Below are 27,218 nucleotides of genomic sequence, written 5' to 3'. Positions count from 1 at the left end.
CTAAATTCTGGGTATATCAAAAATGAAAGGCAAAATAAACTTACCTTCAGAGAATCAACTAAATCATCAACTAAGAAGAGGCGCCTGAGTTCCTTTATCGTGCAGTTCACATGACCAAGAGCAGAATTACTGTACTTCTGAACCAACTCCTCAGATATAGCAACTTCAGATTCCAGATATGCCCTAGAAAACAAAACACATCATAATTGTCACTAATTGGAGTGATTTTCCCCTAAATGTCAATCAGAAATTATATATCTGTAAGAAATTAAGAAAATATTCTACTATAAAAGCCAACTGTTTCCAAATTAGGGGCAATATAAAAACTCAGCAGTAAGGGGTATTTCCTTGATAGGCACTGTCTGCTGACTAGCACAGAAAAAGCATACACTTTGAAGCCAGACTGATCTGGGCTTGAATCTGATGCTCTGCCACTTACCTGGCTAGGTAATTTTGCAAAGTTATTTATTCTTCCCTCTAAACTTAGTTTCCTCATTTATAAAGTGGAGATTATCATGAGAATTCAGTAAGAAAAGTGCCTAATGCAACTGAGCACAAGGATGCACTCAGTAAATGGTAGTTATGACTATGGTTTTTTTTTTTTTTTTTTCTTAAAGTTGACACTATGTTGTCTCATCACGTTTTCCTAACAAAGATCTTTTTCATTTCCAAATCCTAAACTCTCTCAGACTAACCTTTAGGGGAAATTGCTCAATATGTCAAGCACCAGATTGTAAAGTGGCTGCCAAAAGCACAGTGGCAATCCTAGCAAAACATAAGAGTTACATCATCTAGATGTTTTAATCCATACCGAGATGGCTAAAATTGTTAAATTTAAAAGTATTGTATTGGTAATAAATAAATAAATAAATAAAAATACTATACTGGGGAAAAAGTCAAGTCCACAGGAATGTAAGAAACAGTTTCATTACTGTTTCAAAGAAGCCATTTTATCTTGGCAGGGTACAACCAACTCAGAAGTGCTGAGTGTTCCCTCGTATCTGTTGGAAGTAGTCCTCATAACCTCCCCATGTCTCAGGATGCCAGTTTCTTACAGTGGAAATAACATCTTAGACAACTCCTTGTCCCACAGTTTTACCTCTGCAACATGCCCCAAATATGTCTCCTGGTTTTTATTCACAGTGCCATCACTCTATTTTAAGCACTTACTATTTACGAGCTGGAATATTCTATCACTCTCCAAACCAATCTCTGATCTGCCTGCATCCAAATCCATTCTGTCAGCCAATGCCAGAATAACCTTATGTGAGCTATCCTAGATAGTGCTGTCTAGGCTGAACTCAAGCAAGAGTTAGAAGACCTGCCACTACCTAGCTATACAACATTGCAAAAGGCATTTAACTTCTCTGGGTAAGTGCTCCAACTCTGTAAATTTGAGAAACAGACTTTCCTCAGTTCCTTCAGGCTCAAACATTCTGTGATTCTATGACTCCAACTTTTCAACCAGGGACATCCTCCTAAATCTTTCCAACCTTACTTCCAACTACTCTTTATGTTGCAGCCAGAAATGAGTCATTCACTAAGTATTTTTTAACCTTAATGTAGCCCTTATTAATCATATGGTTTTCCCAATCTGCAATGCTCTCTTACCTCTGGTGATACCTTATTTAGCCAGTTAGCCCCATCTCAAATCTCACCCATACATAGAGCCTTATCTGACAATCTCTTTCATAAAACCCTGATGTTATCTCTCACTCCTGTATAATTCTAACAATGCTTTCTTTTGTGTTAGTCTTATAGTATTTACTAGATTCGGCTCTGAAATATAGACACATGTATACTTGTATATTTTTCCTACTAGAGTATAAACTGTTATGGTCCAAGAATGTATCTTTACTAATACATGGTCTAACACACTGTTAGACAATTATTAACAAAAAACTGAGTTATTAATATCAAGTTAAAAATACTCAAATACTCACACTGATATTTAAACCAGCAATTATTTGTTTACCCAAATTTGAGAAATATAGGAAAGTGGCTGATATAACCCTGGTTGGTATTCTGCTTCTTTGTACCACTGTTACTTGTTCTTGCTGAAGACAAGATGCCTAAGCAGAAGCCATAAAGACAGTACTCCCCATCAATGACATCCTGTAGATATTTACACTAATTCAACTGACATTTATGTGATATTAATACAATGCCAGCACTGTTCATCACTCAGTAACCACAGGTATTAGATACAAACACATAATATCACCTCTACTAGTATGATTAAGGGGTACTAGGAAAAACTGTCCAACAAGCTTAAACTGGTATGTTGGCTGAATTTACTTTATAATGACTATAAAAGGACTTTAAGAATATAAAGTGTTTCTAGCCGGGCATAGTGGTGCATGCCTGTAGTCCCAGCTACTTGGGACATTGAGGCAGGAGGATTGCTTGAGTCCAGGAGTTCGAGACTAGCCTGGGCGACACAGTGAGACCCATCTCTTTGAAGAAAGTTTAAAAAATGAATAAAGTTGTTTCTAAGAAGGAAATAAATCACTAATATTTTCCAAAAACCTCAAAAATCAAATGATGTGTAAAACTGGAACTGTAGAAAATTTAGAAGTTTTGGCTTGACAATATTTTTACATATTTCAGCATAACTAATTAAAAATCATACTTCTTTATGATTTGTGGCTTGATAATAATATGACTCGGCCTTTTTTTTTTTTTTTTTTTTTTGAAAGAGTCTCGTTCTATTGCCTAGGCTGGAGTATAGTGGCATGATCACAGCTCACTGCAGCCTTGAACTCCCGGGTTCTAGCAATTTTCTTAGCTCAGCTGCCTGAATAGCTGGGACTACTGGCATGCATCACCACACCTGGCTAATTTTTAATTTTTTGTAGAGATGGGAGTCTCACTATGTTGCCCAGGCTGGTCTCCAACTCCTGGCTTCAAGCAATCCTCCTGCCTCAGGATCCCAAAGCACTAGTATTACAGGCATGAGCCAACATGTCTGGCTGGCTCTGCCATTTTCAAACTACAATTTCAAGTTACTGAATTCCAACTTTTTCCCCGTCACCCCATAAAATGGAGTGATACCACCTATCTCACAGAATTATCACAAATTTAAAACAAACTTATTAAAATATGTACATAAAAGGTTAGACACATAGGAGCTATTCAATAAATGTTGGTCTCTCCCCCTAAACTTGTATAACATCATTACTTCATCAAAAAGAGAAAGCCAGAGAAAAATCACCAGTCTTTACAATAAACAAAATAATTCAGTAGGTCTCCTCTTCCAAAGTCTGTAAATCCATTTAAGTTTACCCATTAGTATCAACTGGATCATGTTGTAGGTAGGTACATAGTCATATGCCCAAACAGATATTTACCTTGCCACACATAGTTTTTTCCTTTGTTTCCCCTACTTTCAAGCTAACAAGTTAGAAATAGTTTTTAAATTATCTCAATCTATTTGAAGAAAAATGATCTCCTTATGCAAAACAATTAACATTTCAAAGGCTTAGTTAATGCAGTAGGAACTGAATTTTCGGATCATTTGGGGTCAGGGTTAGGAAATTCTCCAAAGAGCTGGGTCTTGAACCAAACTAAGAACCAAATAAAAAGTATGACTGAGGCAGCTAAGGAAGGCGGCATGAACACGGGTACAAAACTCTGGAAGGGGTAAATGGGAGACAAGACAAAGACATATGGACTTCATCCTACAGTCTATAGAGGGCCGGTGCATTTTCTTTTGTTTTTTTTCTCTTTAGAAAAAAAGTGGTACTTCTAGAAAAATTAATCTGACATCATCTGTAAGAAATGAAGTAATCCGAGGTAACTACAAGTCAATCTAGTAACAAATGGAGTCCAATTAGGGGTCAGCAAACTTTCTGTAAAGGGCCAGATAGTTAAGCATTTTAGGCTTTCATGTCCATATGGTCTCTCTTAAAACTACTGAATTCTGCTATTACAGTACGAAACCAGCTAAATGAATGAGCATGGCTGTGTTCCAACAAACTATTTACAAAAGCAGGCAGCAGACTGAATTTGGCCATGGCCTTGCTTTACAGGCCCCTGGCAGACTGAGGAAGCAGTGGAAAAGAACAAAATTTTGTGATTTTCCTAACAATATTTAGTGATTTTCTTTATATGAGATGAAAACAAAGATAACATCAAAACAGGAGCCTGAAAACTAGCATGGTAGTGGTGTTATGGATAGAAATTAACAAGTTTGAGGGGAAAAGTTCATTTAAAAACGTGGTGAATTAGTCGTTGTCGGGCGTTGGTTGGGGAGTTGAACTGTTAATAAGTAGGAAGTTTCTTTTTGTGTGATGAAAATAGTGATGGTTGTAGAATTCTGTGAATATACTAAAAACCAATGAGTTTTATGGTATATGAATTATATGTCAATTAAAAAAGAGGGGGAAAAACATGCAGAGTATGAGGTGAGGGCAGAAGACTCAAGCTGAGGTTGTGTCTCCATAGCAACTATATAATGCTATAGTATACTTGTGAAAATAAGGGTAGAAGATGATAGTTGAGAGACAAGGAGATGCTGAAATAAAGCTCTCCAAAAAATAATTAAAAAGTAATGCCTTAAGAAACGAGAAGAAACTAGATAAAGAAAATACATAAAGAAAAGCATAACAGAAAACATCAGCATACTAGAAAGATATGAAATATCAGAAAGCACGTTATCACACAGCATAAAAAGCAGTAAAGAATATATAACCCTCATCAAACCTACCCATGTTAAAAAGACACAACACTCATTCAAGTAAGATAACCAATGCTTAACTCTAATAAATATTCCTAACAAGTAGCAGAGTTAGTTTAATGATACATAAACAGTCTCCTCCATCATGAGCCTTTAAAACGACTTTTAGAAAATCTCAAAAGCAGATGTTTTTGGTATAGCTCAAGCAAATAACTGCAATTATCTATAACAAAAAAATGCATGCTTGTAACTCTACAGACAGTAGATGAAGTCTTAATACCAATCCTGTTTACACTATTGCCAATGCCTGCCTTGTTTTCCAGACATCTCACCTGAATGGGTGGCCTTCATCTGATTTCTGGATAGCTTGGATCACACCCTTGTATATCCTAAAGCTGATGGTCACAGAGAGCAGGGCCAAGGCAATGTAGGCTGTTACACTCACAATGCTGAATACTGTCAATGAAAGCAGCAGGAATAGGCTGGCACCAAACACCACTCCAGTCTTCTTAATGTCTCTCCAGTACAGGAGGTCAACAACTAAAAATTGAAAAAGAAATCTGAAATTAGAACGTTATTTTATCAATTTGGATTTGCTCCATCTATGAAAACAAAAAGGCTACTACATAAAGTAAAACCAAACCTAAAAATTTAAAGAAACACTAAGTTAAAGAAACACTAACTTTATAACCCACATTTTAAACCCACTCGTGGTTGTATATTAGTATAACACCTTTATTTTTGACGATGAAATGTTTTTTATTCAAATTTATTTCTGCATAACCAAATCATTCTAGCCATACACAATGATTAAATGTCTCCAAAGCCTAGAAGACTTCTAATGCAAAACAAGGAGTTACTTAAAATAATCTTGGGGGCTAGGTACGGTGGTTCATGCCTGTAATCCCAGCACTGTGGGAGGCTGAGGCAAGGTGGATCACCTGAGGTCAGGCATTCCACACCAGCCTGGCCAACACGGCAAAACTCTGTCTCTACTGAAAATACAAAAATTAGTGGGGCATGGTGGCGCATGCCTGTAATTCCAGCTACTCGGGAGGCTGAGGCAAGAGAATCGCTTGAACCCGGGAGGCAGAGGTTGCAGTGAGCCGAGACTGCACCACTGCACTCCAGAATGGGCGACAGAGCAGGACTCTGTCTCCAAAAAAATCATCTTGGGGTTTTTCATCTCATACAATGCATGCTATATATTCAAATAATTCAATAAATATATTCCAATAACAGAAAAAATATTAACACACTAAAATGAGATACTTCAGTGACACCAAAATATATTTATATGCAGAAAATAAATTTAAAAAGGCTGAGATACAAAAACTACACATATGAATGAGCTTTTTTTCTTATTTGATTTTTTTGTGCTAGTAATAACTCTGCTCTTAAGATCTGTCTTTTAGCAACAAAATTGTAACTTAACCTGGGTATCATTAAAAGAAGAATTTCCTACAAAGAAAAAGACAAAACAAACAGCCTTTAGATTACCTGAAAAGCCACTTCCTTCTAAGAGTTGATAAATATAATGCCGTAAAAATTTAGGGGTCAAAGAAAAAAGAAAAGTAAATGTGTTACACATTTACATAATGTTTATTAATAGTAAGGAGTCAGACAAAGCCCAACTTAGCATGTCTGCTCTTGGACATGGCCACAGGGCCACTGAGGGGATCAAGTAAGCATAGCCTGATGTCTCAAAATCAGGTTATGCTCAATGCAAGGAGAACCCCAAAGTGTGCCAAAGCGCTCTTGAATTCATAGGCTGATATAATTAATCTGTCTGAACTGTGAACAATTGGGAGAAAAAAAATTTATAGTAAATATGGATATACTCTTTCTAAGAAGAGGTGACATCAAAGAAAAATCACAGTTTTAGGGCTGCTTTGGTTTTGATCCCCAAGGTCCCCAAAGATGTATGTAACTTTCCTTTGCTCTTAAGGGTACTTCTGTAGGGAAAACTATGTATGTGAACTGCACAATGTTGGATATTAGTACAAAGTCCTTAACTGCTGCTAGTATATCATGAGTACTGTTTAGGATATTTTAAATGCCCATCACTGTGTCCAGTACATAGCAGGGATTCAAACACTTTTTTCAGTTGCCTAAATGGTCTGGCTTGAATGCTATTAATTTAACATTCTATATATGATTTCGAAGTTTGTTTTCAAACTCTGATTTCAACTATTTATTCAAATATTCCCAAACTTGTTTGTTACAGCCCCTGCCTAAAACATCTAAAGGAGCTTAGTGCTATTCCACTAGTTTCTACTATTGTACTAGCACAACTGAGGACTGACAAGAACTTGAAATGGCCTATCTATAGGTTGTCAAAGGGACATTACGAATAATGTCATATTGAATAAGGAGATAAGAGCAACGCTAATAGGTTTCTGGCAATCAGCAAACACTTAATGACGTGAAACTGTTCAAGTAACTCAACCTAGCAGAATGAGAAAACTCATTCTGATTCTTGAAGGTCTTGTCCAACATTACAATTCTAGGAAAGACAAGACATATAAAAGCAAGTCAATGAAGGTATAAAATAAACATTGCACTGCTATAAGAACTCAGAAAAGGGAAAAACTGGAAGAAATGTTAAGACTGTGAAATACTGTAAATGGAAACTGAGCTGGGTCTTGAAGAATGAATGCGATCTAGAAAACCTAAAGGTACAGGCCTAACTGTAAGCATCTTTCTGCTAACAGTGGTTCTAATAATTAATGCCTTTTTTTTTTATTAGGAGGGTACAGTGAGAGAACAAGGGGAGTGATGATAAAGACAGCCCTTGGTAAGATCACTCTTTCCTGTGAGGCTCCCTTTGTGCCCTACAACGGTGGTTTAATACACACAAACAAAAAACTTAGGTTCTATAGTTGGGTCACCTAGACTAAAAAAATGGTTGAATAACTTACAAGCTACATGACCTCAGGAAAGTCACTAAAGTCCTCTATATTTCAGTTTCTTCATCTATAAAATGTATATTAAAATAGGAATGAACAAAAGGCATAAAGTTTCTGGACAGAAAGGGGAAAAAACTTTTGAGATTTACTGCACCCCAGGGTGACAACAGTCAATAGTTGTATGTATTTCAAATAACTGAGAGTAAATTTCATGTCTCACCACAAAAATAATAGGTAACAAGGCGGTACTTTAATAAGTTTGATTTAATCACACCACATTGTATACATGTCAAAACATATTGTACCCCATAAATATATACAGCTATGATTTGTCAATAAAAAAATAGGAATGATCTCATTGAGATGTCATTCACTAGATTTTTCATTAGTAAGATAATTAATGTAAAGCACTTAATAGAGTACATAGCATATAATAAATTCTTAATAAATGTCAGTGCTATTTGTTGTTGTTATTATTACCACAATCACAATCACCTTAATATTTAAATAGTAAATACATAAAGAAGAAAATTTCAAACATTTTAACTTTAGGTTAATAAACTATACTGTTGTGTTATATTGTAAACATGTTACTTTATAAACCATATGGGAAAGAATTTTAAAGCTTATCTAAGTTTTTACTATTATAGGGTAAGTAAAAGCTAATAGCCCAAAGGAATCAGCAAGTAAGGTGTACCTCAAATCTATTTTTCTTTTACTTTTTTTTTTTGAGACGGAGTCTCGCACTGTCGCCCGGGCTGGAGTGCAGTGGCGCGATCTCGGCTCATTGCAAGCTCCGCCTCCCAGGTTCATGGCATTCTCCTGCCTCAGCCTCCCGAGTAGCTGGGACAGGCGCCCGCCACCATGCCCGGCTGATTTTTTGTTTTTTTTAGTAGAGACGGGGTTTCACCGTGTTAGGAAGGATGGTCTCGATCTCCTGACCTCATGATCCGCCCGCCTCGGCCTCTCAAAGTGCTGGGATTACAGGCGTGGGCTACCGTGCCCAGCCTCTCAAATCTATTTTTCATATGAACAAATGCTCCTTTATAAAAGTGGTTCTCAAACTGCTCAGAAACATTAATTAACCTTCAAAATCACTATTGGTGAGAAGTTAAAGTAAATGCAGATGTACTTGCTATTTTTTTACCATCATTAAAAACTACTCAGTAAAACCTGGCCATGAAATCAATGACTTTGGATTTGAGAGGTTTGCACTGTACAACATAAATTAATGTCTAATCAAACTTCCTAATATTATAACAGAGTTACTGTCTAAACAGGTGTAGTGACTATATATGAATTATTTATAATTAGTCTATAATTTCTACCTAAATGAATATGGTAGAAGGAAATATCAGGACTGGGATTCAAGAGACCCACATCCTAGCATGTACCAGCTCAGCAACTGTGTGATTTTGGATATGACTCCAACCTCTCTGGCCTTCAGTTTTATCGTCCATAAAGGGCATTAGTCTTCTAATCTCTCTTTTCCCTTAAGGAATTAACATGACCCACAGTCAGTACAAAGATACACACATTAGTACTGCATTCAAATTCCCTGTCAGTGGATCCAAACCGATGAAGTTTTACTACTAGGGCATTATCTGTGCTCAATATAATTTAAAAATATTTCCTTCCTTTTTAGATCTAGATTTTTTTGGTGAGAAGGAAGCTTAAATATTTTTATTCATACCAGTCTTCTGATTTGAACCTTCCTAGAAATATCTTAAGTACCAGACATTATTAAAACTTTAGGAAAATAACAAATTCATATTCCTACAATTTTTCAAGCAATTATAAACTCTATCATTATGGCAACTGTATGAGAGAAACTTTTTAAAAGTTTGAAAAATGATACGCTTAAGCCTGATAGATGTTTTGATTGCTGATCTACATTCTCCAATCTCCACACCTCCTTGATGCCAAACACTGCAGTAGCCTATACAACATTATCTCTTTCAATTATTAAAACCTAATGAGCCACTATGCAAAGTGGCTTATGCCTGTAATTCCAGCACTTTGGGAGGCCAAGGTGGGAGGCCAGGAGTTTGAGACCAGGCTGGGAAACACAGAGACCCCTCATCTCTTAAACAAACAAACAAACCTAATGAAAGGTAGGCTTGAAAGAGTGAGACCCAGCTCCTACATGACTAGACCCAGATCACATCATTAATAAGTGGCAGAACATGGATCTGAACCCAGGATTCCTATGGATAAAAACTCATATTCTCCATTGTATGATGCCAAATTGAAGGCTTAGCTGATTAAAGTGCTTCAAAATGTTATACGTGTGCATGCATAACAAATGGGCAAAGTGTAGGCAGATAATTACAACATGCAAGATGAATCATAAAGGCCAAGAAGAAAAGCTAAGTGAAATTAACAAGATAGTTTAATCAATAAGGGACAAATTTTAATGTGAATATTTCACCTACCGTTAGACCCAAAAACCGAGAACAGGGCTTTACTCCACTATATTTGATAAGTACTTTCCCACAGTAGAGAACTATAATTAAGTTGTTGAAAAATGACTTTTAAAAACTATGTGAATCTAATTAAATAAAATCAGGGTATATTTATGCAAGAGAAATGTTGTGTAGCCATTAAAAAAAGTGATACAGATCTACATTATCACAGAAACATGTCCATAATGATAAATGAAAACAGAATGTTACAAAAAGACTCACAGTATATTCTCACTTAAGAAATTAAACATATGGCCGGGCGTGGTGGCTCACGCCTGTAATCTCAGCACTTTAGAAGGCTGAGGCAGGTGGATCATGAGGTCAGGAGATCGAGACCATCCTTCCTAACACGGTGAAACCCCGTCTCTACTAAAAATACAAAAAAAAAAAATTAGCCAGGCTTGGTGGTGGGCACCTGTAGTCCCAGCTACTCAGGAGGCTGAGGCAGGAGAATGCTGTGAACCCGAGAGGCGGAGGTTGCAGTGAGCCGAGATTGCGCCACTGCACTCCAGCCTGGGCAACAGAGAGAGACTCCATCTCAGATTAAAAAAAAAAAAAAGAAATTAAACATATAACTATGAAGTCTGAAAGTATATCTACTAAGCAGTGTTTTTATCTCTGCATAACGGGATTATCAATGAGTTTTACTTGCTTCTTTACTCTTTTCTGTGCCATCTGAAATGGTCCCACTCTAATGGCAAGCATGAATCATGACTATAATCAGAAAAAAATTCACTCCATTCTGTTTCTATTCGGTACTACTGAAGAGTCTTACGAGTGTTATTTTTCCCAGTAGGCTTTCCTATTGGAAAAAGAACATCCTGTCTGTTAGGTTAATAAATATTTGGATCCAGCCAACAGTTAAAATTCTAGCAGTATATAACTAAGTTGATGATTCTGGTGTTCTGCGTTGAATCAAGTCAATTTTCCCAAAGTTAATGATACCAGAATAGTCATGTATAAGGCCCAGCAGTACTCAATGATAGTAAGCCCTAACCTACCACTTCCTTTCCTCTTGTCATATGGTTCCTAGGAACAAGGTCTTTTCAATAAATGGAAAAGCTCTGAAAATTACATACGTAAGCCCACACATACTGAATAAAAATATGTAAGCAGCTACATGAGAGTAGCTCAAAGCAGGTATCATGACAGACATACTGCAACAAGTACTAGGAATGCTCTGGTGGAGCCATCAGACCCTTTAGAGCCCTGGAGGAAAACAAAAAGGGAAGAACAGCCAAGAGAAATGAGACAACTAGGCACTGATAGTCACACGTAAGATAATATGAATATATCCTAGAATAGGAACACCTAAGAGGCAATCTACACTGCCACCAACCCCACTGTGCAAAGTACAGAAGAATTTCCATCTTTTTCCGTAAAGAAGCTGAAAAGATTGTTAGTGAAGCTGCAAGAATGAAAAAAATATTAGTTGATACCAAACAGTGTGGCTGACTTAACTGACATTTGCCAACAAAATTTCTAGTCCCTTACAGATTCCTCAAACTGGTTTTAATAAAAAAATTTTGAAAGATTGTTTATACAGGATAAATGATTCTCAATAGGAGGAATGTATAGAACTTTATTAAAATCCCTTCTGAGAAATATATTCAAATACTGTTGCTTCTAATGGTCAACAAGAGAATTATTAGTTAATTTAGATTTATTAGTTAATTTAGAAGTTTGTTCAATCCTGATACCAAAATCAGACAAAGACATCACAAGAAAGGAAAACTACAGATAAATACCCCTTATGAATGTAGATGCAATAATCCCCAACAAAATACAAGCAAACTGGATCGAGCAACATATAAAAAAGATTATACACCCATGGCCAAGTGGCCTTTATCTCAGAAATATAAGATTGATTCAACATACGAAAATCAATCAACACAATAAATCATATTAATAGGATAAGGACAAAAAACACATGATCATCCCAACAGATGCAGAAAAAGCATCTCACAAACTCCAACACCCTTTCAAGATAAAACATTTAACATACTAGGAACAAAAGGGAACATTATCAACCTGATAAAGAGCATCTACAAAAACCCACAGCTAACATCAAACTAAATGGTAAAAATCTTTCCCCCTAAGACTAGGAACAAGACAAGTACATCCATTCTTGCCACTTCTGGTCCTGGGGGTGCTATGCAGTGCAACTGGCCAAGAAAAAGACATACAAGGCATCCATATTGGAAAGGAAGAGATTAAACTCTATTTAAAGATAACATGATCTTATACAGTAAATCCTCACTTAAATGTTGAGGATAGCTTTCTGGAAACTGCAACTTTAAGTGAAATGACATGTAACAGAACCAATTTTACCATAGGCTAATTTATATAAACAAGACTTCATTTTCTATGGCATATTTCTGGTCACAAAAACATCATCATATTCTAAATAAAGGTCGGGCGCAGTGGCTCACGCCTGTAATCCCAGCACTTTCAGAGGCCAAGGCAGGCAGATCACCTGAGGTCAGGAGTTTGAGCCTGGTCAACATGGTGAAACCCCATCTCTACTAAAAATACAAAAATTAGCTGGGCATGGTGGCCGGTGCCTGTAATCCCAGCTCCTCGGGAGGCTGAGGCAGGAGAATAACTTGAACTCAGGAGGCGGAGGTTGCAGCAAGCTGAGATCACATCAATGCACTACAGCCTGCATGAGACAGAAAGACCCTGTCTCTAAAAAAAAAAAAAAACTAAATAAAGACTCAAAACACTTCTACTATTAAACACTGAAATAAAGTAAGCTATATATACATTCAAGAAAGATTTTTTAAAACACAATTTTTGGTGAATCAGTGATGGTGGTTGTAGTGGTGGTGGGTTAAATCAAGGAACAAATGTTTGCAAAGCAAATACTGTGGTAGGAGCACCTCCTACCACCACCACACAGTTCAGAAACAACAACTATGGAGGGATCTCTAAGTGCCTTCATACTGCATCATTTATTGTTGTACATTTGCATGATTATTATATACTTTATGGGTTTTTATTTTATCATAATCTGTATTCATTCATTCATTCATTCATTCATTCATTTTCTAAGCTGCTTATTCCAGTTCTGGGTCACGGGTGGCCAGAGCCTATCCTGACATCTCAGGGTGCAAGGCAGGAACCAACCCTGGACAGGACACCATTCCATCACAGGGCACACTCATACACACACCCCCACACTCATTATGAGACAACTGATACACACCAGTGAACCTAATGTGTACCTCTTTAGACTGTGGGAAGAAATCACAGAGTACCCAGAGAAAACCCCATGCAGACATGGGGAGAACATACAAATCCCATACAGACAGTGGCCCCAGCCAGGAATTGTTTTTTTTTCTCTTCCTCATGCACATTATAACGAAACAACACTGAACAAAACAATGATATGAGGGTCTGTTGTATGTATTTTAAAAATTCTAAGGAATCCACAAAAAGCTACTAGAAATAATGAATGAGAGTCCAGCAAGGCTGTAGGACACAATATCAATATACAAAAATTGTATTTCTATACACTAGCAATAAACAATCTGAAAATGAATTAAATAATTCCATTTGTAATAGCATAGAAAAAATAAGATACTTAGGAATACAGTGAAAAGAATTTCAAGACATATAAACTATACATAACACACTGTCGAAAGAAATTAAAGATGACTTAATTGGAAAGACTCCTGTTCATGAATTGAAAGACATTAAGACAGTAACACTCCTCAAATTGATCTAAAATACAAACACTATCAAAATCCTAGCTGTCTTTTAGCAAAAATTGACATGCCAATTGCAAAATTCATATGGAAATATAAGGGATCCAAAAAATCAAGAAAAACTTGAAAAAGCACAACAAAGGTTGGAGGACTTGAACCTCCCTATATCAAAACTTCCTAAAAAGATACAGTCATCAAGGCAGTAGAGTAGTTACACAAGGACAAACAGGTAGATTAGTGGAATACAACTGATAACCCAGAAATAAACCATTACATTTATGGTCAACTGACTTTCACAAGGGTGCCAAGGCAACTCAATAAGAAAAAAAGTCTTTTAAACAAATGGTGCTAGGACAACTGGATATCCAAGTGCAAAACAAATGACGTTGGATTCTTCTACTTCATATCACACATAAAAGTTAACTCATAACGGCCGAAAGACTCAAAGTTAAGAGCTTAAACTAGAAAACTCTTTTATCTTTGTTTCTTATCTTTTTGTTGTTGTTATTGTCGTTGAGACAAGGTCTCACTCTGTCACCCATGCTGGAGTGGAGTGGTGCAAAAGCAGGCAGCCTCAGCTTCCTGGGCTCAAACAATCCTCCTGCCTCAGCCTCCCAAAGTGCTGGGATTGTAAGCATGAGTCACAGCACCTAGCCAGAAAACTCTTAAAGAAAAAAATAAGTGTAAATTTTCATGACTTTGGATTAGGCAATTGTTTCTTACATATAACACCAAAAGCAGAAACAACAAAAGATAAATTGGACTTCATTAAAATTAAAAACTTTCACCACAAATAAAGTGGAAAGATACCACACAGAACGAGAGAAAACACTTGCAAACCAATTATCTGATAAGAGACTTGTACTCAGAATATATTGAAAAATTTTTACAACAGTAAAAAACAATTTAAAATAGACAACAGATTTGAAGACATTTCTCCAAAGAAGGTACACAAATGGCCAATAAGCACATGAAAAAAATACTCAACATCATTTAGTCATTATAAAAATGCAAACCAAAACCACAATGAGATACCACTTCATACCCCCTAGGATGGCTATAATCAAAAAGGTGAGCAATAAAAAGTGTTAACAAAAAGTGATGAAGATTAGAAGCCTCATACATTGCTGATGGGAATGTAAAATTCAGCCACTGTGAAAAACAATTTGGCAGTTCCTCAGAAAATTAAATACAGAGTTATCTTATTACCTGGCAATTCCACTCCTAGGAATTTTCACCCAAGAAACTAGAAAACACAAAAACTTAACACACAAATGTTCATAGCAGCATTATTCATGATAGCCAAAAAGAGGAGACAGACAACCCAAATGTCTATCAAGTGATGAATGGATTTTTTTAAAAAAAGGTATATCCATATAACAGAATATTATTAGGCCATAAAACGAAATGAAGTGCAGTAGTCCTCCCTTACCTGCATTTTCCCTTTCCCTGGTTAGAGTTTCCTTCAGTCGACCACAGTTAAAAATTAGGTGAGTATAGTACAATGAGATATTTTGAGAAAGACACCACATTCGTTTAACTTTAATATACTGTTACCATGATTCTATTTCATTGTTGAAGTTGTTAATTTCTTACTGTGACTAATTTATAAATTTAACTTTATCATAGTTATGTATAGATAGGAATAAACAGTATATATAGGGTTCAGTCCTATCTGCAGTTTCTAGGGCATACGCTAGGGGTCTTAGAGTCTTACAACTCAAGAATAAGAGGGAAACTACTGTACTGATACATGTTACAACCCAGATGAATCTTGAAAACATATGCTAAGTGAAAGAAGCCAGTCACAAAAGGCCATATATTTTCTGATTCTGTTTATATGAAGTGCCTTGAATATGCAAGTTATGAATTCCGTAGACACAGAAAGTAAATAAGTGATTGTCAGGGGCTGGGGAAAAAGGGAAGAGGAGTGACTGCTAGAGGGTGTGGGGGGCTTTTTTGGGAGGGGGGTGAAGAAAATGTCCTGGAAATAGATTTAAAACTTTAAAAAAATAGTCCTTTCAACATACTTCTCTACTAGGTTGTAAACTCCATAAAAGAACATGTATGTCTTACTACCTAACTTTGTCCCCAGAGCTGAGCAGAAAGCCAAAAACAACTAAATTTTCCATATTATTGTTGACTGATTAGAATGAATGAATACCTTATGACAGGTTACTAATTCTAATTGATTTATTTAAAAAATGTTTCTATGCTTTAGACTTAACATTTATTTTATTTACACTATTTTCAGATGTCTACATTTATTAAATAACAAACAATGCTTTCAGGTAATTTATAAAAAAGAAAACACTGTTTTGCAGGCTTGTCTCCCCTTACTAGACCCTGGAAAACTGATAAATGCCTTTCATCTTTATATTCCCATTACCTACATCATTAATGCTTGCTGCATTGTCTGAATAGCGGCCAGATTATTTTTAGAACAGAAACATTTAAATTAATTTTCAAATTAAAATAAAGGACACCTTTCAATAAGAACTACAGGATCACCAAAATGCTAATTTGGGATTCCTCGGTAATCACTTTAGTGGTTCCTCATTTTTGAAAAACCAAAATTAAGACAAAGAGTTTATACAAGGAAAGTTTAACTTTTCATGGTTCCTCAAGTCTCCTTCTATACTGCAGAATAAAGGGTTAATCATACAAGGTAACCCTATTCTGTGGCCTCAACCTTACTCATACAAAATGTTCATTAAACATCCTTTCAAAGATCTGAGATGAATTTAGCAGTACTTTTCCATTTACAACTTTGGGGGAATGCTTATGAATTGCTAAAAATAATGTTCACCAATTTTAACAAACCCTTCTAGTTTAGAAAAAAGTAATTTATGCCCTGTAGTCCCTGCCGTTTGTTTCCAAGATAAAAATGTGAAAAATGATTGTGTGTAATAGCATCTTTATCAAAATAAAGTTTTAATTCAAAATAACTCAGTACACTTAAATCTTTTCTTTAAAATAAAAACTTCTGGCTCAATGCACAGTAAGAAGAGGTGCCTACATTTGGTAATCACAAACTGTCATCTGCCATAGCTAAAAATAGTGTCAGCCTGCATTGTGCATGCCTTACATGCAGAAGTCATCCAATTACATTTTGCCTCAAATCAAATTCTTACATTCTTCTTTGAACAGCCCGAAGTCAGGTTTCAATTTTAAAAAGCTTTTGTCTGGGAAGGCGGGGCAGGGGGGAGTTAAACTGGCTGTTCCTAAAAATACTAGGACAGGGAATGGCTGGCAGAAAAACACCTACTTTTGAAGCAAAAGCAAATATTAAGTTCTCTTTAATAATGCCAGGTGAGGAATGAGAATGGCAGTTAAATAGGAAATAAACAAATGAATATATAAATATTAGAACGGTATTAAAATTTCAGTTGTTTTTCACAACCATAATGTTTATAATAAGTAATTATATATTTATTAAGAATCACAACCCTTAATCAAATTCTTCCCAAATGCCAGGAAAAGTAATTAGAAATCAGAATTGAACATTTAGTACTACGTAATAGTAAGCTTTTGTCTCAACATAGTAAGCATTCACCTGTCAAAAAACTGACAGGCGAAGGTCCACAAAAAGGATCTGTGCAGAGTTTAGCTCTCTTCACAAAGACATTAAGAGGAGCTTGAGTCCTATTTCTTTTGAGTCCTATTTCTTCCTTCAGGTTAGTATCAATATGATCTGAGAAGATAATGTAATCTCTGTTTCCCTGTGTGTAAAATTAGAAAAATAATACCCACCTAAGAAATTATTTGAAGCTGAATTGAAATTTCACATATGGAAATGCTTGGTAAACTGAACACGCTGGTACTAAAGCTCAAGAGATAAGGTCAAGAAAGGCAATCAAATATTATATGTAATGCTTAGCTAAGCCCCGATTTTTTAAAAAGGTGAATTCAACTTTCTCTGAAAGTATATCTAAAGAGGTTTCAATTAGCAAGTCTCAGGCTGATGGGTACCTGTTATTGCTACAAAAATATCTCAACCAAATACCTGGCAAACCAGCATCTGTCTTGGCTATCTCCTCTTCCTTTAACTAGAGTTTTTAAACAGATACATGCAAAATTTCAGGTCCTTGTCTCTTCCACTAAATCTTTCCTGTCTTACTATGATAACGTTACAGTGCTTTGGCGAATTTGAACCACCATACCTAAGAAAATAACACTTCACATGACAAACAAATAGCACTAATAAACAATCAGCAAAATTTCTATACTTCCCCTTTCTACAATAATTTTGTAATCTCCCAGTCTGAGCAAGGCACTGTGCTGAGTACATTGTATACATTACCTCGAATCATAACAACTCTAAAAAGTATTATCTGCATTACATATGTGATGCAAATGTATTTGTACATTTGTAATGTAAACATATTGTTAAATAAATTGTGTAGGGTTACAAACTGAAATTCAAGTCTGACCATGAAGGTCTCACTCTATTATACCTTTTGTATTTAAAGGACTATATTAATACTCAAGTTTCTTTTTATGCTACTTGACAATACCAAATGCTGTTTCTACCTTAGTTTAAATAATTGAGACAGGAGACACAATTTACTAACACTACGAGTTATAGGTGAGACCAATAAATTTCATTAAGAGATTCAATAATAGGAATAAACCATGTTTTGTTTAAATTGTTTTCTAGAAGCAATCTGAATTGTTCTCACCTTAAAAATAAATTTATACTATAAATAACAATCTATGTAATTACATATGAACTATAAAAATAGATAAAAAAGACACTGGTGAATTTAAGAATGATATTAAAATTTTTAAATAAGCAATAAACTTGACAAACACAGCATATAAAGCAACGAAAATACCATTTCTAGAAAATCTCCAGGAAATAGAAGCCAAACATAAAGATGTGAAGTTAAGTCAACGTTTACTATTCATTTTATTAAAAAACCAATCCTACACCCAGGATAGAACCTTATTATTATTACTGAGAACAAATGGCCTTTACAAATAAAATCGTTTTAAACACCAAGTGTGTTTTCACACACATACTCCTTTCCCCACATAACATGAACTAAAAGATGGTTTGTGATTTAAAAAATATGCATCTCTAGCTCTCTAGTAACCAACACTATTTGAGGAGTACAAGATTCTCTTACCCAAGTTTAGTATTGTTAAATGGTCCCTGCAGTTATGAAGTTGCATAGGAAAGAAAATTTTCATAAATAAGAAAACATCCACTAAGTAATCTTCAAAATTAATCCAAGCTCATAAATATCCCTTACTGTTTAAATTCACCATCCAGCCTCACTCATTACCTAAATGTCTTGTCAGATAAAACCACCCAAATCAACAGTGCAAAATTGCAAATCTTCCTATTAACATGAAATTCCACAGAGTTAATGTTGTGAGTGATGCTGGAGAATTGCTCCAAAAAACACTGACAGTCCAACAGGCACTTCAAAACAGAGCCTCTCACTTCAAAAGATTAGGAAGAGCCCCCAGGAAAGTACATTTTTAAACCACTAAACATTTTTTGTAAAGGGACATTATATATGATCCACTGTGAAATTCAACCATAAAGCAAAAGAAGCCATTTTGTGCTAGTATACAATTTTGTGGCAAAAATTACATTCCCCTAAATCCCAAAAACCTGATTCATCCTCTATGTATTCTAAAACCTTATGCACGGCTGTGATTATAAACTAAATTATATTAAGAATGAACTAAAATAAATTTATTTTCATAGTTATTGGTTTTTATGTGCCAAGATGAAGTCAATCAAATCTTATTTTATTTATTTATTTATTTTTTTAAGACAGGGTCTCCCTCTGTTACCCAGGCTGGAGCAGAGTGCCATCATCATAGCTCACTGCAGCCTCGACCTCCTGGGCTCAAGCAATCCTGCCACCTCAGCCTCCCAAGTAGCTGGGACCATAGGCGTGCACCACCACACCAAGCTAATTTTTTAAAATTTTGTAGAGACAGGGCCTCCCTATGTTGCCCAGACTGGTCTCAAACTCCTGGGCTCAAGCAGTCCTCCCAGTGTGGCCTCCCAAAGTGCTAGGATTACAGGCGTGAGCTACAAGGCCCAGCCAGTGGTCTTTTTTTCCTATATTTCAAGTAGAAAATGCCTCAAATATGTTGCAGGAACATAAAAACTACCTATGGCTGTTTGCCGTCTTCTAAGGATAACACGAATTTTTCTAAGAGAAAAGTGAAGTTCGATAACACCACACATGCTTCATTTATAATTAAATTCACCAGTTTACTTCATTAGTTCATGTAGTTTTCAATATTTCCCTTAATCCTACACTCTCTTTCCAGCTTTACTAGGAGAAAACAAGCAGAAAAGGGCAGAAAACAGTTCTAATTTCGCACTCCTAGTTTTCCTAAACTATGATAATTTTCTCTTTACAGAATAATCCTACCTTTAATTTCATTTTCTCTAAGGTAAAGCTAAATATCTTCTCTTTAAGTATGTTGGATATACATGACTCTCCCTACCTGCACTCACTTTAACGATTTTTCAATTGTAAAGAATGTTAAAATGAGAACTTCTCCTATGACAAGTCTGTATTTCTGTTACATATTGATAAGCATGTGGCTATTAAGTTACTAGAATTGATCAAGACCTGCATAAATAGAAACCTAAAATTAGAAAATAAACTGGTTCAATGTATAATTTACTATAGTTTAAATTTTCCTTCTTGTTGGCCCACCTAAAGCTTAAAATAAGTAGGCACCAAGTCTTAGAAACAGGTTACTGCTCAAAACCCTATTTTCTACTAACAAAAACTAAATGGAAAACATACTATCCCGTAACTCTAGAAACTTGAAGCTTAATATACTGGAGTTGGGGGAGGGGAAGAGCTCAAAGCAAATTACTAGTTCAAAACACAGAATGAACCTCACTAGTAAGTAAATCAGTTATATTTCTTCTTCCATAACCTTATATAACTGTTGTACACACAATATAAATGTTCATCGAATCAATGAACAGTACAAATAATCATTAATATTTGATAATTTGGTAATTTTTCAGTTTTTAAATTGCTTTGAGCTTCATAAGAAAATGTTATATAGAATATGGTAGTGATATAGTATTTGAAGAAAGATGACACAAAATATTTTAGTGTCTATAATACGTCCAATGCCTAAGGGGCAGCTGAATCAAACAAACTTGAAAGCCATGAAGCAGATTAAAAAAAAATACACACACACTCAGTAATATGTCAGCCTTATTCATGATAGAGCAGAGAAATAAGTATAAATGTGGTGTCAGATCACTGCTCCAAGGATGCAAAGAAAAGTACTGCCTAAATTAAACATCACCCCTTAGCGCAAATTCTAGCAAGAGATGGGACCAAGTGAATACAGTCAGCCCTCTATGTCTGCAGGTTCCACATCTGCGGATTCAACTAACTGTGGATGGAAAAATGTAGCTAGACCTATGATGACTGCATCTGTAACTAAGCAAGTACAGACTTTTTTCCTGTCATTATTCCCTGAACAATATAACAACTACCTACATTGTAAAAAGTAACTCAGAGATGATCTCAACAAGATGTGCGTAGGTTTTACGAAAATACTGCACCATTTTATATAAGAGACGTGGGCATCTGTGGATTTTGGTATCCATGGTGTAGGGGGACACGGGGTGGAGGGCTGGAAATAATCTCCTGCAGATACTGAGGTGGCTGTACATAAAAAGGGAACTTAGGGGACACCCAGAGAACAAATTTAAGAATTCTATTCTCTGCCTAGATATTCTGCCTACATCCCAGCATGTAATCCAATCCTGAAAGATGAAAAGAAATTATTCTCCTGGCCCAGAGAACTCCCACTAGGTTTAACCTTTTGACAATACCTGTACTAAATGACTAACCACACCTACCTTCTTCCATGATTAGTGTGACAGACAACTGCCTGCCTTTTTTATTGCAGTGAGGACAATACGAAAGAAGTATACGACATTCAGTAACATGCCACAAGTAGACTATGCACAAATAAAATATCAAAACATGGGCCATTTTAGCTTACATACTTTTCAATCTTTGGTTATTCAAGTGCAAATATAAATTATAAAATAAAAACAAAGGCTTCATGCCACCATGGACCTGTGGCATGGTCCTGTGTGGGCCTGACAAATATTTAAATCTCTCGTTTTCTTGGTTTCCTTGTCAGTAAAACAGGAAAGTTGGAATAAATGATTAATAGAATGCCTTATCTGCAGGAATACTCTAAAAATTCTGAATCCACAGAAGTTCCTTCAGTTGCTGAATTGTTCCTTTAAGAAGGGGAAAAGTGGGGGAATCCTTTTTCTAATTGCTCCCACTTGAAATCATATTTTAAAATTTTCCAAAAATTTATGTGGGTTTAAGGCCAGAAGTAAACCTGGCTGAACAATGGAGTTCTCAGCCTTTTCCTTCATTGACAAGCTGCACCAAGTCAATCAGAAGACCCAGTGATGAGGCCATCACTGTTTTTGGCCTTCAAAAAAATTTGGAGGCTGGAAAAAGAGCCAAGATATTTATGTATAAATAATTGTAATAGAAAGTACAAAATGAAACCCCTCATGCCCTTCCCTTAGGGGGGAAAAAAAAAGTACAAAATGAAAACCGAGAGATGGGAGTGAGGAACACTGAACTACCTCCCTAGGGAGGCTTAGTGAACACCTCAAGGAGAACCGGGCCTTTGATAAGGACTACTTGAGCAAAATGAAATGGGAAGAAAGGGCCTTCAAGGTGGAGAGAAAAACACAAGCAAAGGCAAAGAACAGGTATGTTTAGAAAACAAGTCCTTCAGTGTGGCTAGCGACAGGGAGTAATGACAGACGAAATTATAAAGGTTGGGGCTAGGCCATGGAATGCCTTTTAAACATCCAGGATAGACAGAAGAAACTTCATTTGAAAAGTAAGTAAAGGAAAATCCCTTAAGTGCCATGATTAGAGTTGCACTTTGGAAGAGTAATTTTAATTTCGCTGTGACACACATAATTTAGTGGAAAGATCAGTTAGGGGCCCTGGTAAGGATGAGGAGTACACAGACTTGGGTAAATAAAATAGAAAGGCTATTTCCACCATTGCTCCCACTGCTTACACATCTTACAATATAAAGCTGGTTCTTATCAAGTAATTTAATGAGTTAACACTGACGAAATAGCTATCTTAGAGTAAAAACTGTAAGAAAGGAATACATACTATTTAACCTTAGCCACAGATCCATGATAGACACTCACATTCATTGATGAAAATAACAATTTGTACAATCTTTCTGGAAAGCAGTTTTGTAAAAGGCGCCCAAAGCCTAAATAACATAACCCAGAAATTTGGAAATAATCACAAATAGAAACAAAGACTTATGTTCAGTTATAATCATTTTAGCATTGTTTTTACAGGTTGAGTATTCCTGTAATATGTGGGCCTAGAATATGTTGGAATATTTGGAAATATTTTGGAATACTTGCATATACGTAATGAGGTATCTTGGGAGTGAGGCCCAAGTCTAAACATGAAATTCATTCTGTTTCATCTACATGTTATACCCATAGCCTGGAAGTAATTTTATGCAATATTTTACATAATTCTGTGCATGAAACAAAGATTGTGTTAAGTATTTATGTGTGGAATTTTCTACTTGTGGTATCACATCAGTGCTCAAAATGTTTCAGACTTTGGAGCATTTTGGCTTTTAGATTTTCAGATTAGGGATGTTCAACCTGTACTTGCAAAACTTTAGCAATAACCTGATTTAACTACATGGAATTAAAATATTGTACTCATTAAAATAGCATACAGTATTTAAAAAATAAATACTTAATGGGGGAAAAAGACTACAGAATAAAATATACCACAAAACCCTCCCAACACACATTACCCTGTTAAAAAGATGCCCCAAAACTATTCTCTATGCGATGTGAGTTTTACTCTTCTACTTACCTTCTAAATTCTCTATAACACATACCTATGTAGTGCTGCACTACTAACCCAAGATCTAGAAAATGTATCTAATGAATGCCTAAATATTCGGTTTTAACAAAGTTTAGAACTGAAAGGAGAGTCGTTCCAATCAGTAGGCCCCATAATTAATTAATGCCAAAGTTCCCTTGTTGGGCATTTTTTTGGCCTTCCCAAGTAAGGCATTTCAAACACCAAGACCCCTACTACTCTCTACCAAAATGTCAGTATGAGCTTTATTCAAGGCTTTCAAAAAATGAAAGTAGCTTATCATAAGTAAAGATCAGAGAGCCCTAAAAGAATCTCTACACGGAAGTATGCTGCAGAAATGGTCCAAAACTAGTTTGTCTTGAGATATAATTATATCGAGTTTTAATGCTAGAAACATTTCTTTCCCTATCCTACAGAAACTTCTCTCAAAGATTACGTCTGGCACATTAACTGACAAATCCAAAGAGTACTGTAACAATAAAGAACAGTGTTGCACCTACTTTTAAAATTTAACAAGATTCACATCCATTTCTCACTCATATTAACCAGCTTCTCTAAGTATTTAATTGCCCATTCCTTCTTGAAAATTCTTTCCCCCCTTAGTATCAGTTACACTATCCTGCTTCTTTTACTGCTCTAGAACCTCCTCATTTTCCCTAAAGCCACAGACCTCCATAACGTAGGTTTTAGGCTTTCCTTTCTTAATAGTTCTTTCAGTGCAAATCTCCTCACATAGTATTCACCTGCCTCACTCTGCATTTGACTCCCAATTCTTTATCATTAAACCTGTCATTTATCTGAGCTTCCGGGATGTTCTATCATCACTTCAAATTCAAAGTGTCTGAAACTCAACTTGGCATCTTTTCTATTTTAGCTCTATTTCTACTAATACTAAAGGACTGTCATTGCCAATATTTCACTCTAATTCAAACTTCATGTTGCCCCTTGAGTCTTTACACCTCATCCTTGTCCTGCAAATCTATACCAAATGCCAAGTATTCCTTCCTTGAATTTCTCAAATCTGCCGCTTCTTCTTCCTTCCTATTTCAGGCCAAATTCAAGCCTATCTACTTTAAATCTGGGCACAACTACAGTCATCCTAACTGGTGTGGCTATAGGTTATTCTCCCCCAGTTGATCTTATGCACACCCTAAACCAACTGCTATCATTTACCATTCCCTACTTTAAAACTTCCAAATCCTTTTTATTTCTTTTACAATCAAATCCAAAACTCAATGTCTTCTGCGGTCTGGCCCAGGGTATCTTTTCCATAAAACCAGAGAACCTTTCAACTGGAACCCTGGGCAGCATGCAAACAAGGAAATTAAAACCAAAAAGGTAAGTTTCTTATTCTAGCCAAAATCAAAATATACCAGAACCAAGGCTTAAACCCTAGATCACTGTTTCCCGAATTTGCCCAACAATATGAATTACACCAGGATGCTTAATATGCAGATTGCCAGGCCCTACAAAATCTGATTTGGTAGGTCAGGACCCAAGGAATCTGCATTTTTAAGCAGCACTAGATGATTCTCATCTACAGAGAAGTATGAGGAAACCTAATCTAGTTCATCTAAATTTTCTACATTCCTTGACCACACCAATCTTATCTTTCAACTCCTGTCCTAAATATTCTGTTCTACCCAGAAAGTTATTTACTGTCTCAACTACAGTTTTTTAGTGGTTATATCATTCTCCTACCCCATCCAAATCCCTAGGCCTACCCATTCCTTCCTATTTTAAGCTCCTAAAAATCTTTTGACTACCTTAATCAAAATTTTCCATATAACCCCAATAATCGAATACTATGTAAATGTCATTTGTCATAAGTATCCTACTAAACAGAAAATATGAAGAATATATAAAAGAATGCAAATTATTAATGCTTTCAGCCTGAAAGATCGAGTATCTTAAATACCAGTTAATCGGCAAGCAAACACACACACACACACACACACACACACACACACACACAGCACCTTTTAAAGAACACTGAAATCAGAGCATCTCTCAAATCTGTCACTATGCTGTACTGGTGGTCAGGGGGAGAATGCAGTAGAAAAACGCCTAAGTATATTTTTTAAATTTACCTAGACCCTAGATTAGGCTCCTTCTCTGCTGTCAAACTATTTTTTTTTTTTAATGAGGAAAAACTCATTCCATGACAGCTTACAACTTCTCAGTGATTTCCAACTTAAACCTTACTCTGTAATCTTAAATATTACTCTGTAATATTAAAATTGTCTGCTGATAGAGAAAATACTAAAATATAATTTAACCACTGAATCAGAAAAACAGGCAAAGTTAATCTTACCGACCAAAACAGCCAGACAGGTACTAAAAAATATTAGGCCATTCCACTTACAAAGTGAGGCTCCCCAGAGATATTCAGGAGTAAATTCAATTTTACATTTGAGTACCTAAAAATAATCAAACAAATCTCTGGAAAAAATATGAACTACATTGGATCTTAATTTCTCCTGTCTCATAATACCTTTAAATTACTTCAACAAATAAAGAACTTAAGATGTTAATTAATGATTTAAGACTTAAGTTATTAATAAAGAACCTTAATAGTTGCAGAATGAGCCCTGGTACGACTTTTCACCTACTTTTAAGGCCTGTATTTATTGTATTATTATCATTTGTATCATTTTCACTTAGCAAAAGCTACCATATATCAATTCATCAATCTGTAACGTCAACGGCTAACAGGATGAAGAAATAAAAATCCTTCTCTTTAAATTCACATGTAAAGAAATCCTAAAGGCAAAACCCAAAGCTGTATTGTTTTCTATTATTTTTTAAGTTGCAACCATAAAATCTTACCAATGTCTCAATATGGTCTCAATCTTAAATTCACCTTTTCCCCACATCTTTATTGAACAAATTTTTAAAAAGATATTGTAAAAGTTACTGTAATTAGCTCTACATACTTCTAGAAATATTGTTGCCAATCCTGCTAGAAGGAAATAATTTTTTTAAATTATAAAACTTGAATGTAGCCAGGAAAAAAATTGCTTATGTAGAATGTCTATTTGGACTACTTAAAAATAGCTCTAATAATTTAAAGGTAATTTATTATAAGTGGTCAGATATACAGCCTACCACCTTCTTTTAAAGAAAAAAAGGTAGATTTAACCATCTACATAATAAAATATTCTTTAAATATTCTAGTCAACATTTTACCATTTACAGGCTTAAATTCGTACACAATGATCCACTGAGATTTGAAAGGATCTGGGCTTTCAAGGGGGAGGAAAAGGGATCAAAATCACTGATTGGTTATTACAAGGACAAAGGTTAGTGACTTAAATATAGACATGCATTTAAAATTACTGTGTAATTTGAATGATTTCAAGATGCACATAATCTGATTAAAAGAAAGTTGGTAATAATTTTAAAGGTTCAAATCAGATTTTCAAAGAAGAGGCTTACTGCAAACACAATATCTTGCTACCTACAAACCTTTGCACAGAATTTCAACTACACCAAGTAAGGTTTTTAAAAATAGTCACAGAAAATATGTCACT

General features: G+C 35.5%; 1 protein-coding gene across 3 annotated transcripts in view; it reads right to left on the bottom strand.

Annotated features, from left to right (window-relative positions):
* RTN4 (reticulon 4) overlaps positions 1-27,218 on the bottom strand; it is an 81,256-nt gene that overhangs the window by 10,293 nt on the left and 43,745 nt on the right. For all 3 annotated transcript variants that reach the window (XM_008956255.4, XM_034953151.3, XM_034953152.3), the window contains 2 exons: positions 5,011-5,218; positions 45-183 (listed from right to left, as the gene is read on the bottom strand). In XM_008956255.4, the coding sequence (XP_008954503.3) occupies positions 45-183; positions 5,011-5,218 (347 nt within the window). The remainder of the gene's footprint in view (positions 1-44; positions 184-5,010; positions 5,219-27,218) is intronic.

This window comes from Pan paniscus, chromosome 12 (genome assembly GCF_029289425.2).
Source record: "Pan paniscus chromosome 12, NHGRI_mPanPan1-v2.0_pri, whole genome shotgun sequence".
In the NCBI taxonomy this organism is placed as follows: Eukaryota; Metazoa; Chordata; class Mammalia; order Primates; family Hominidae; genus Pan; species Pan paniscus.
Note: the sequence above shows the minus strand (reverse complement) of the source record. Positions and strands in the feature narration are given on the sequence as shown.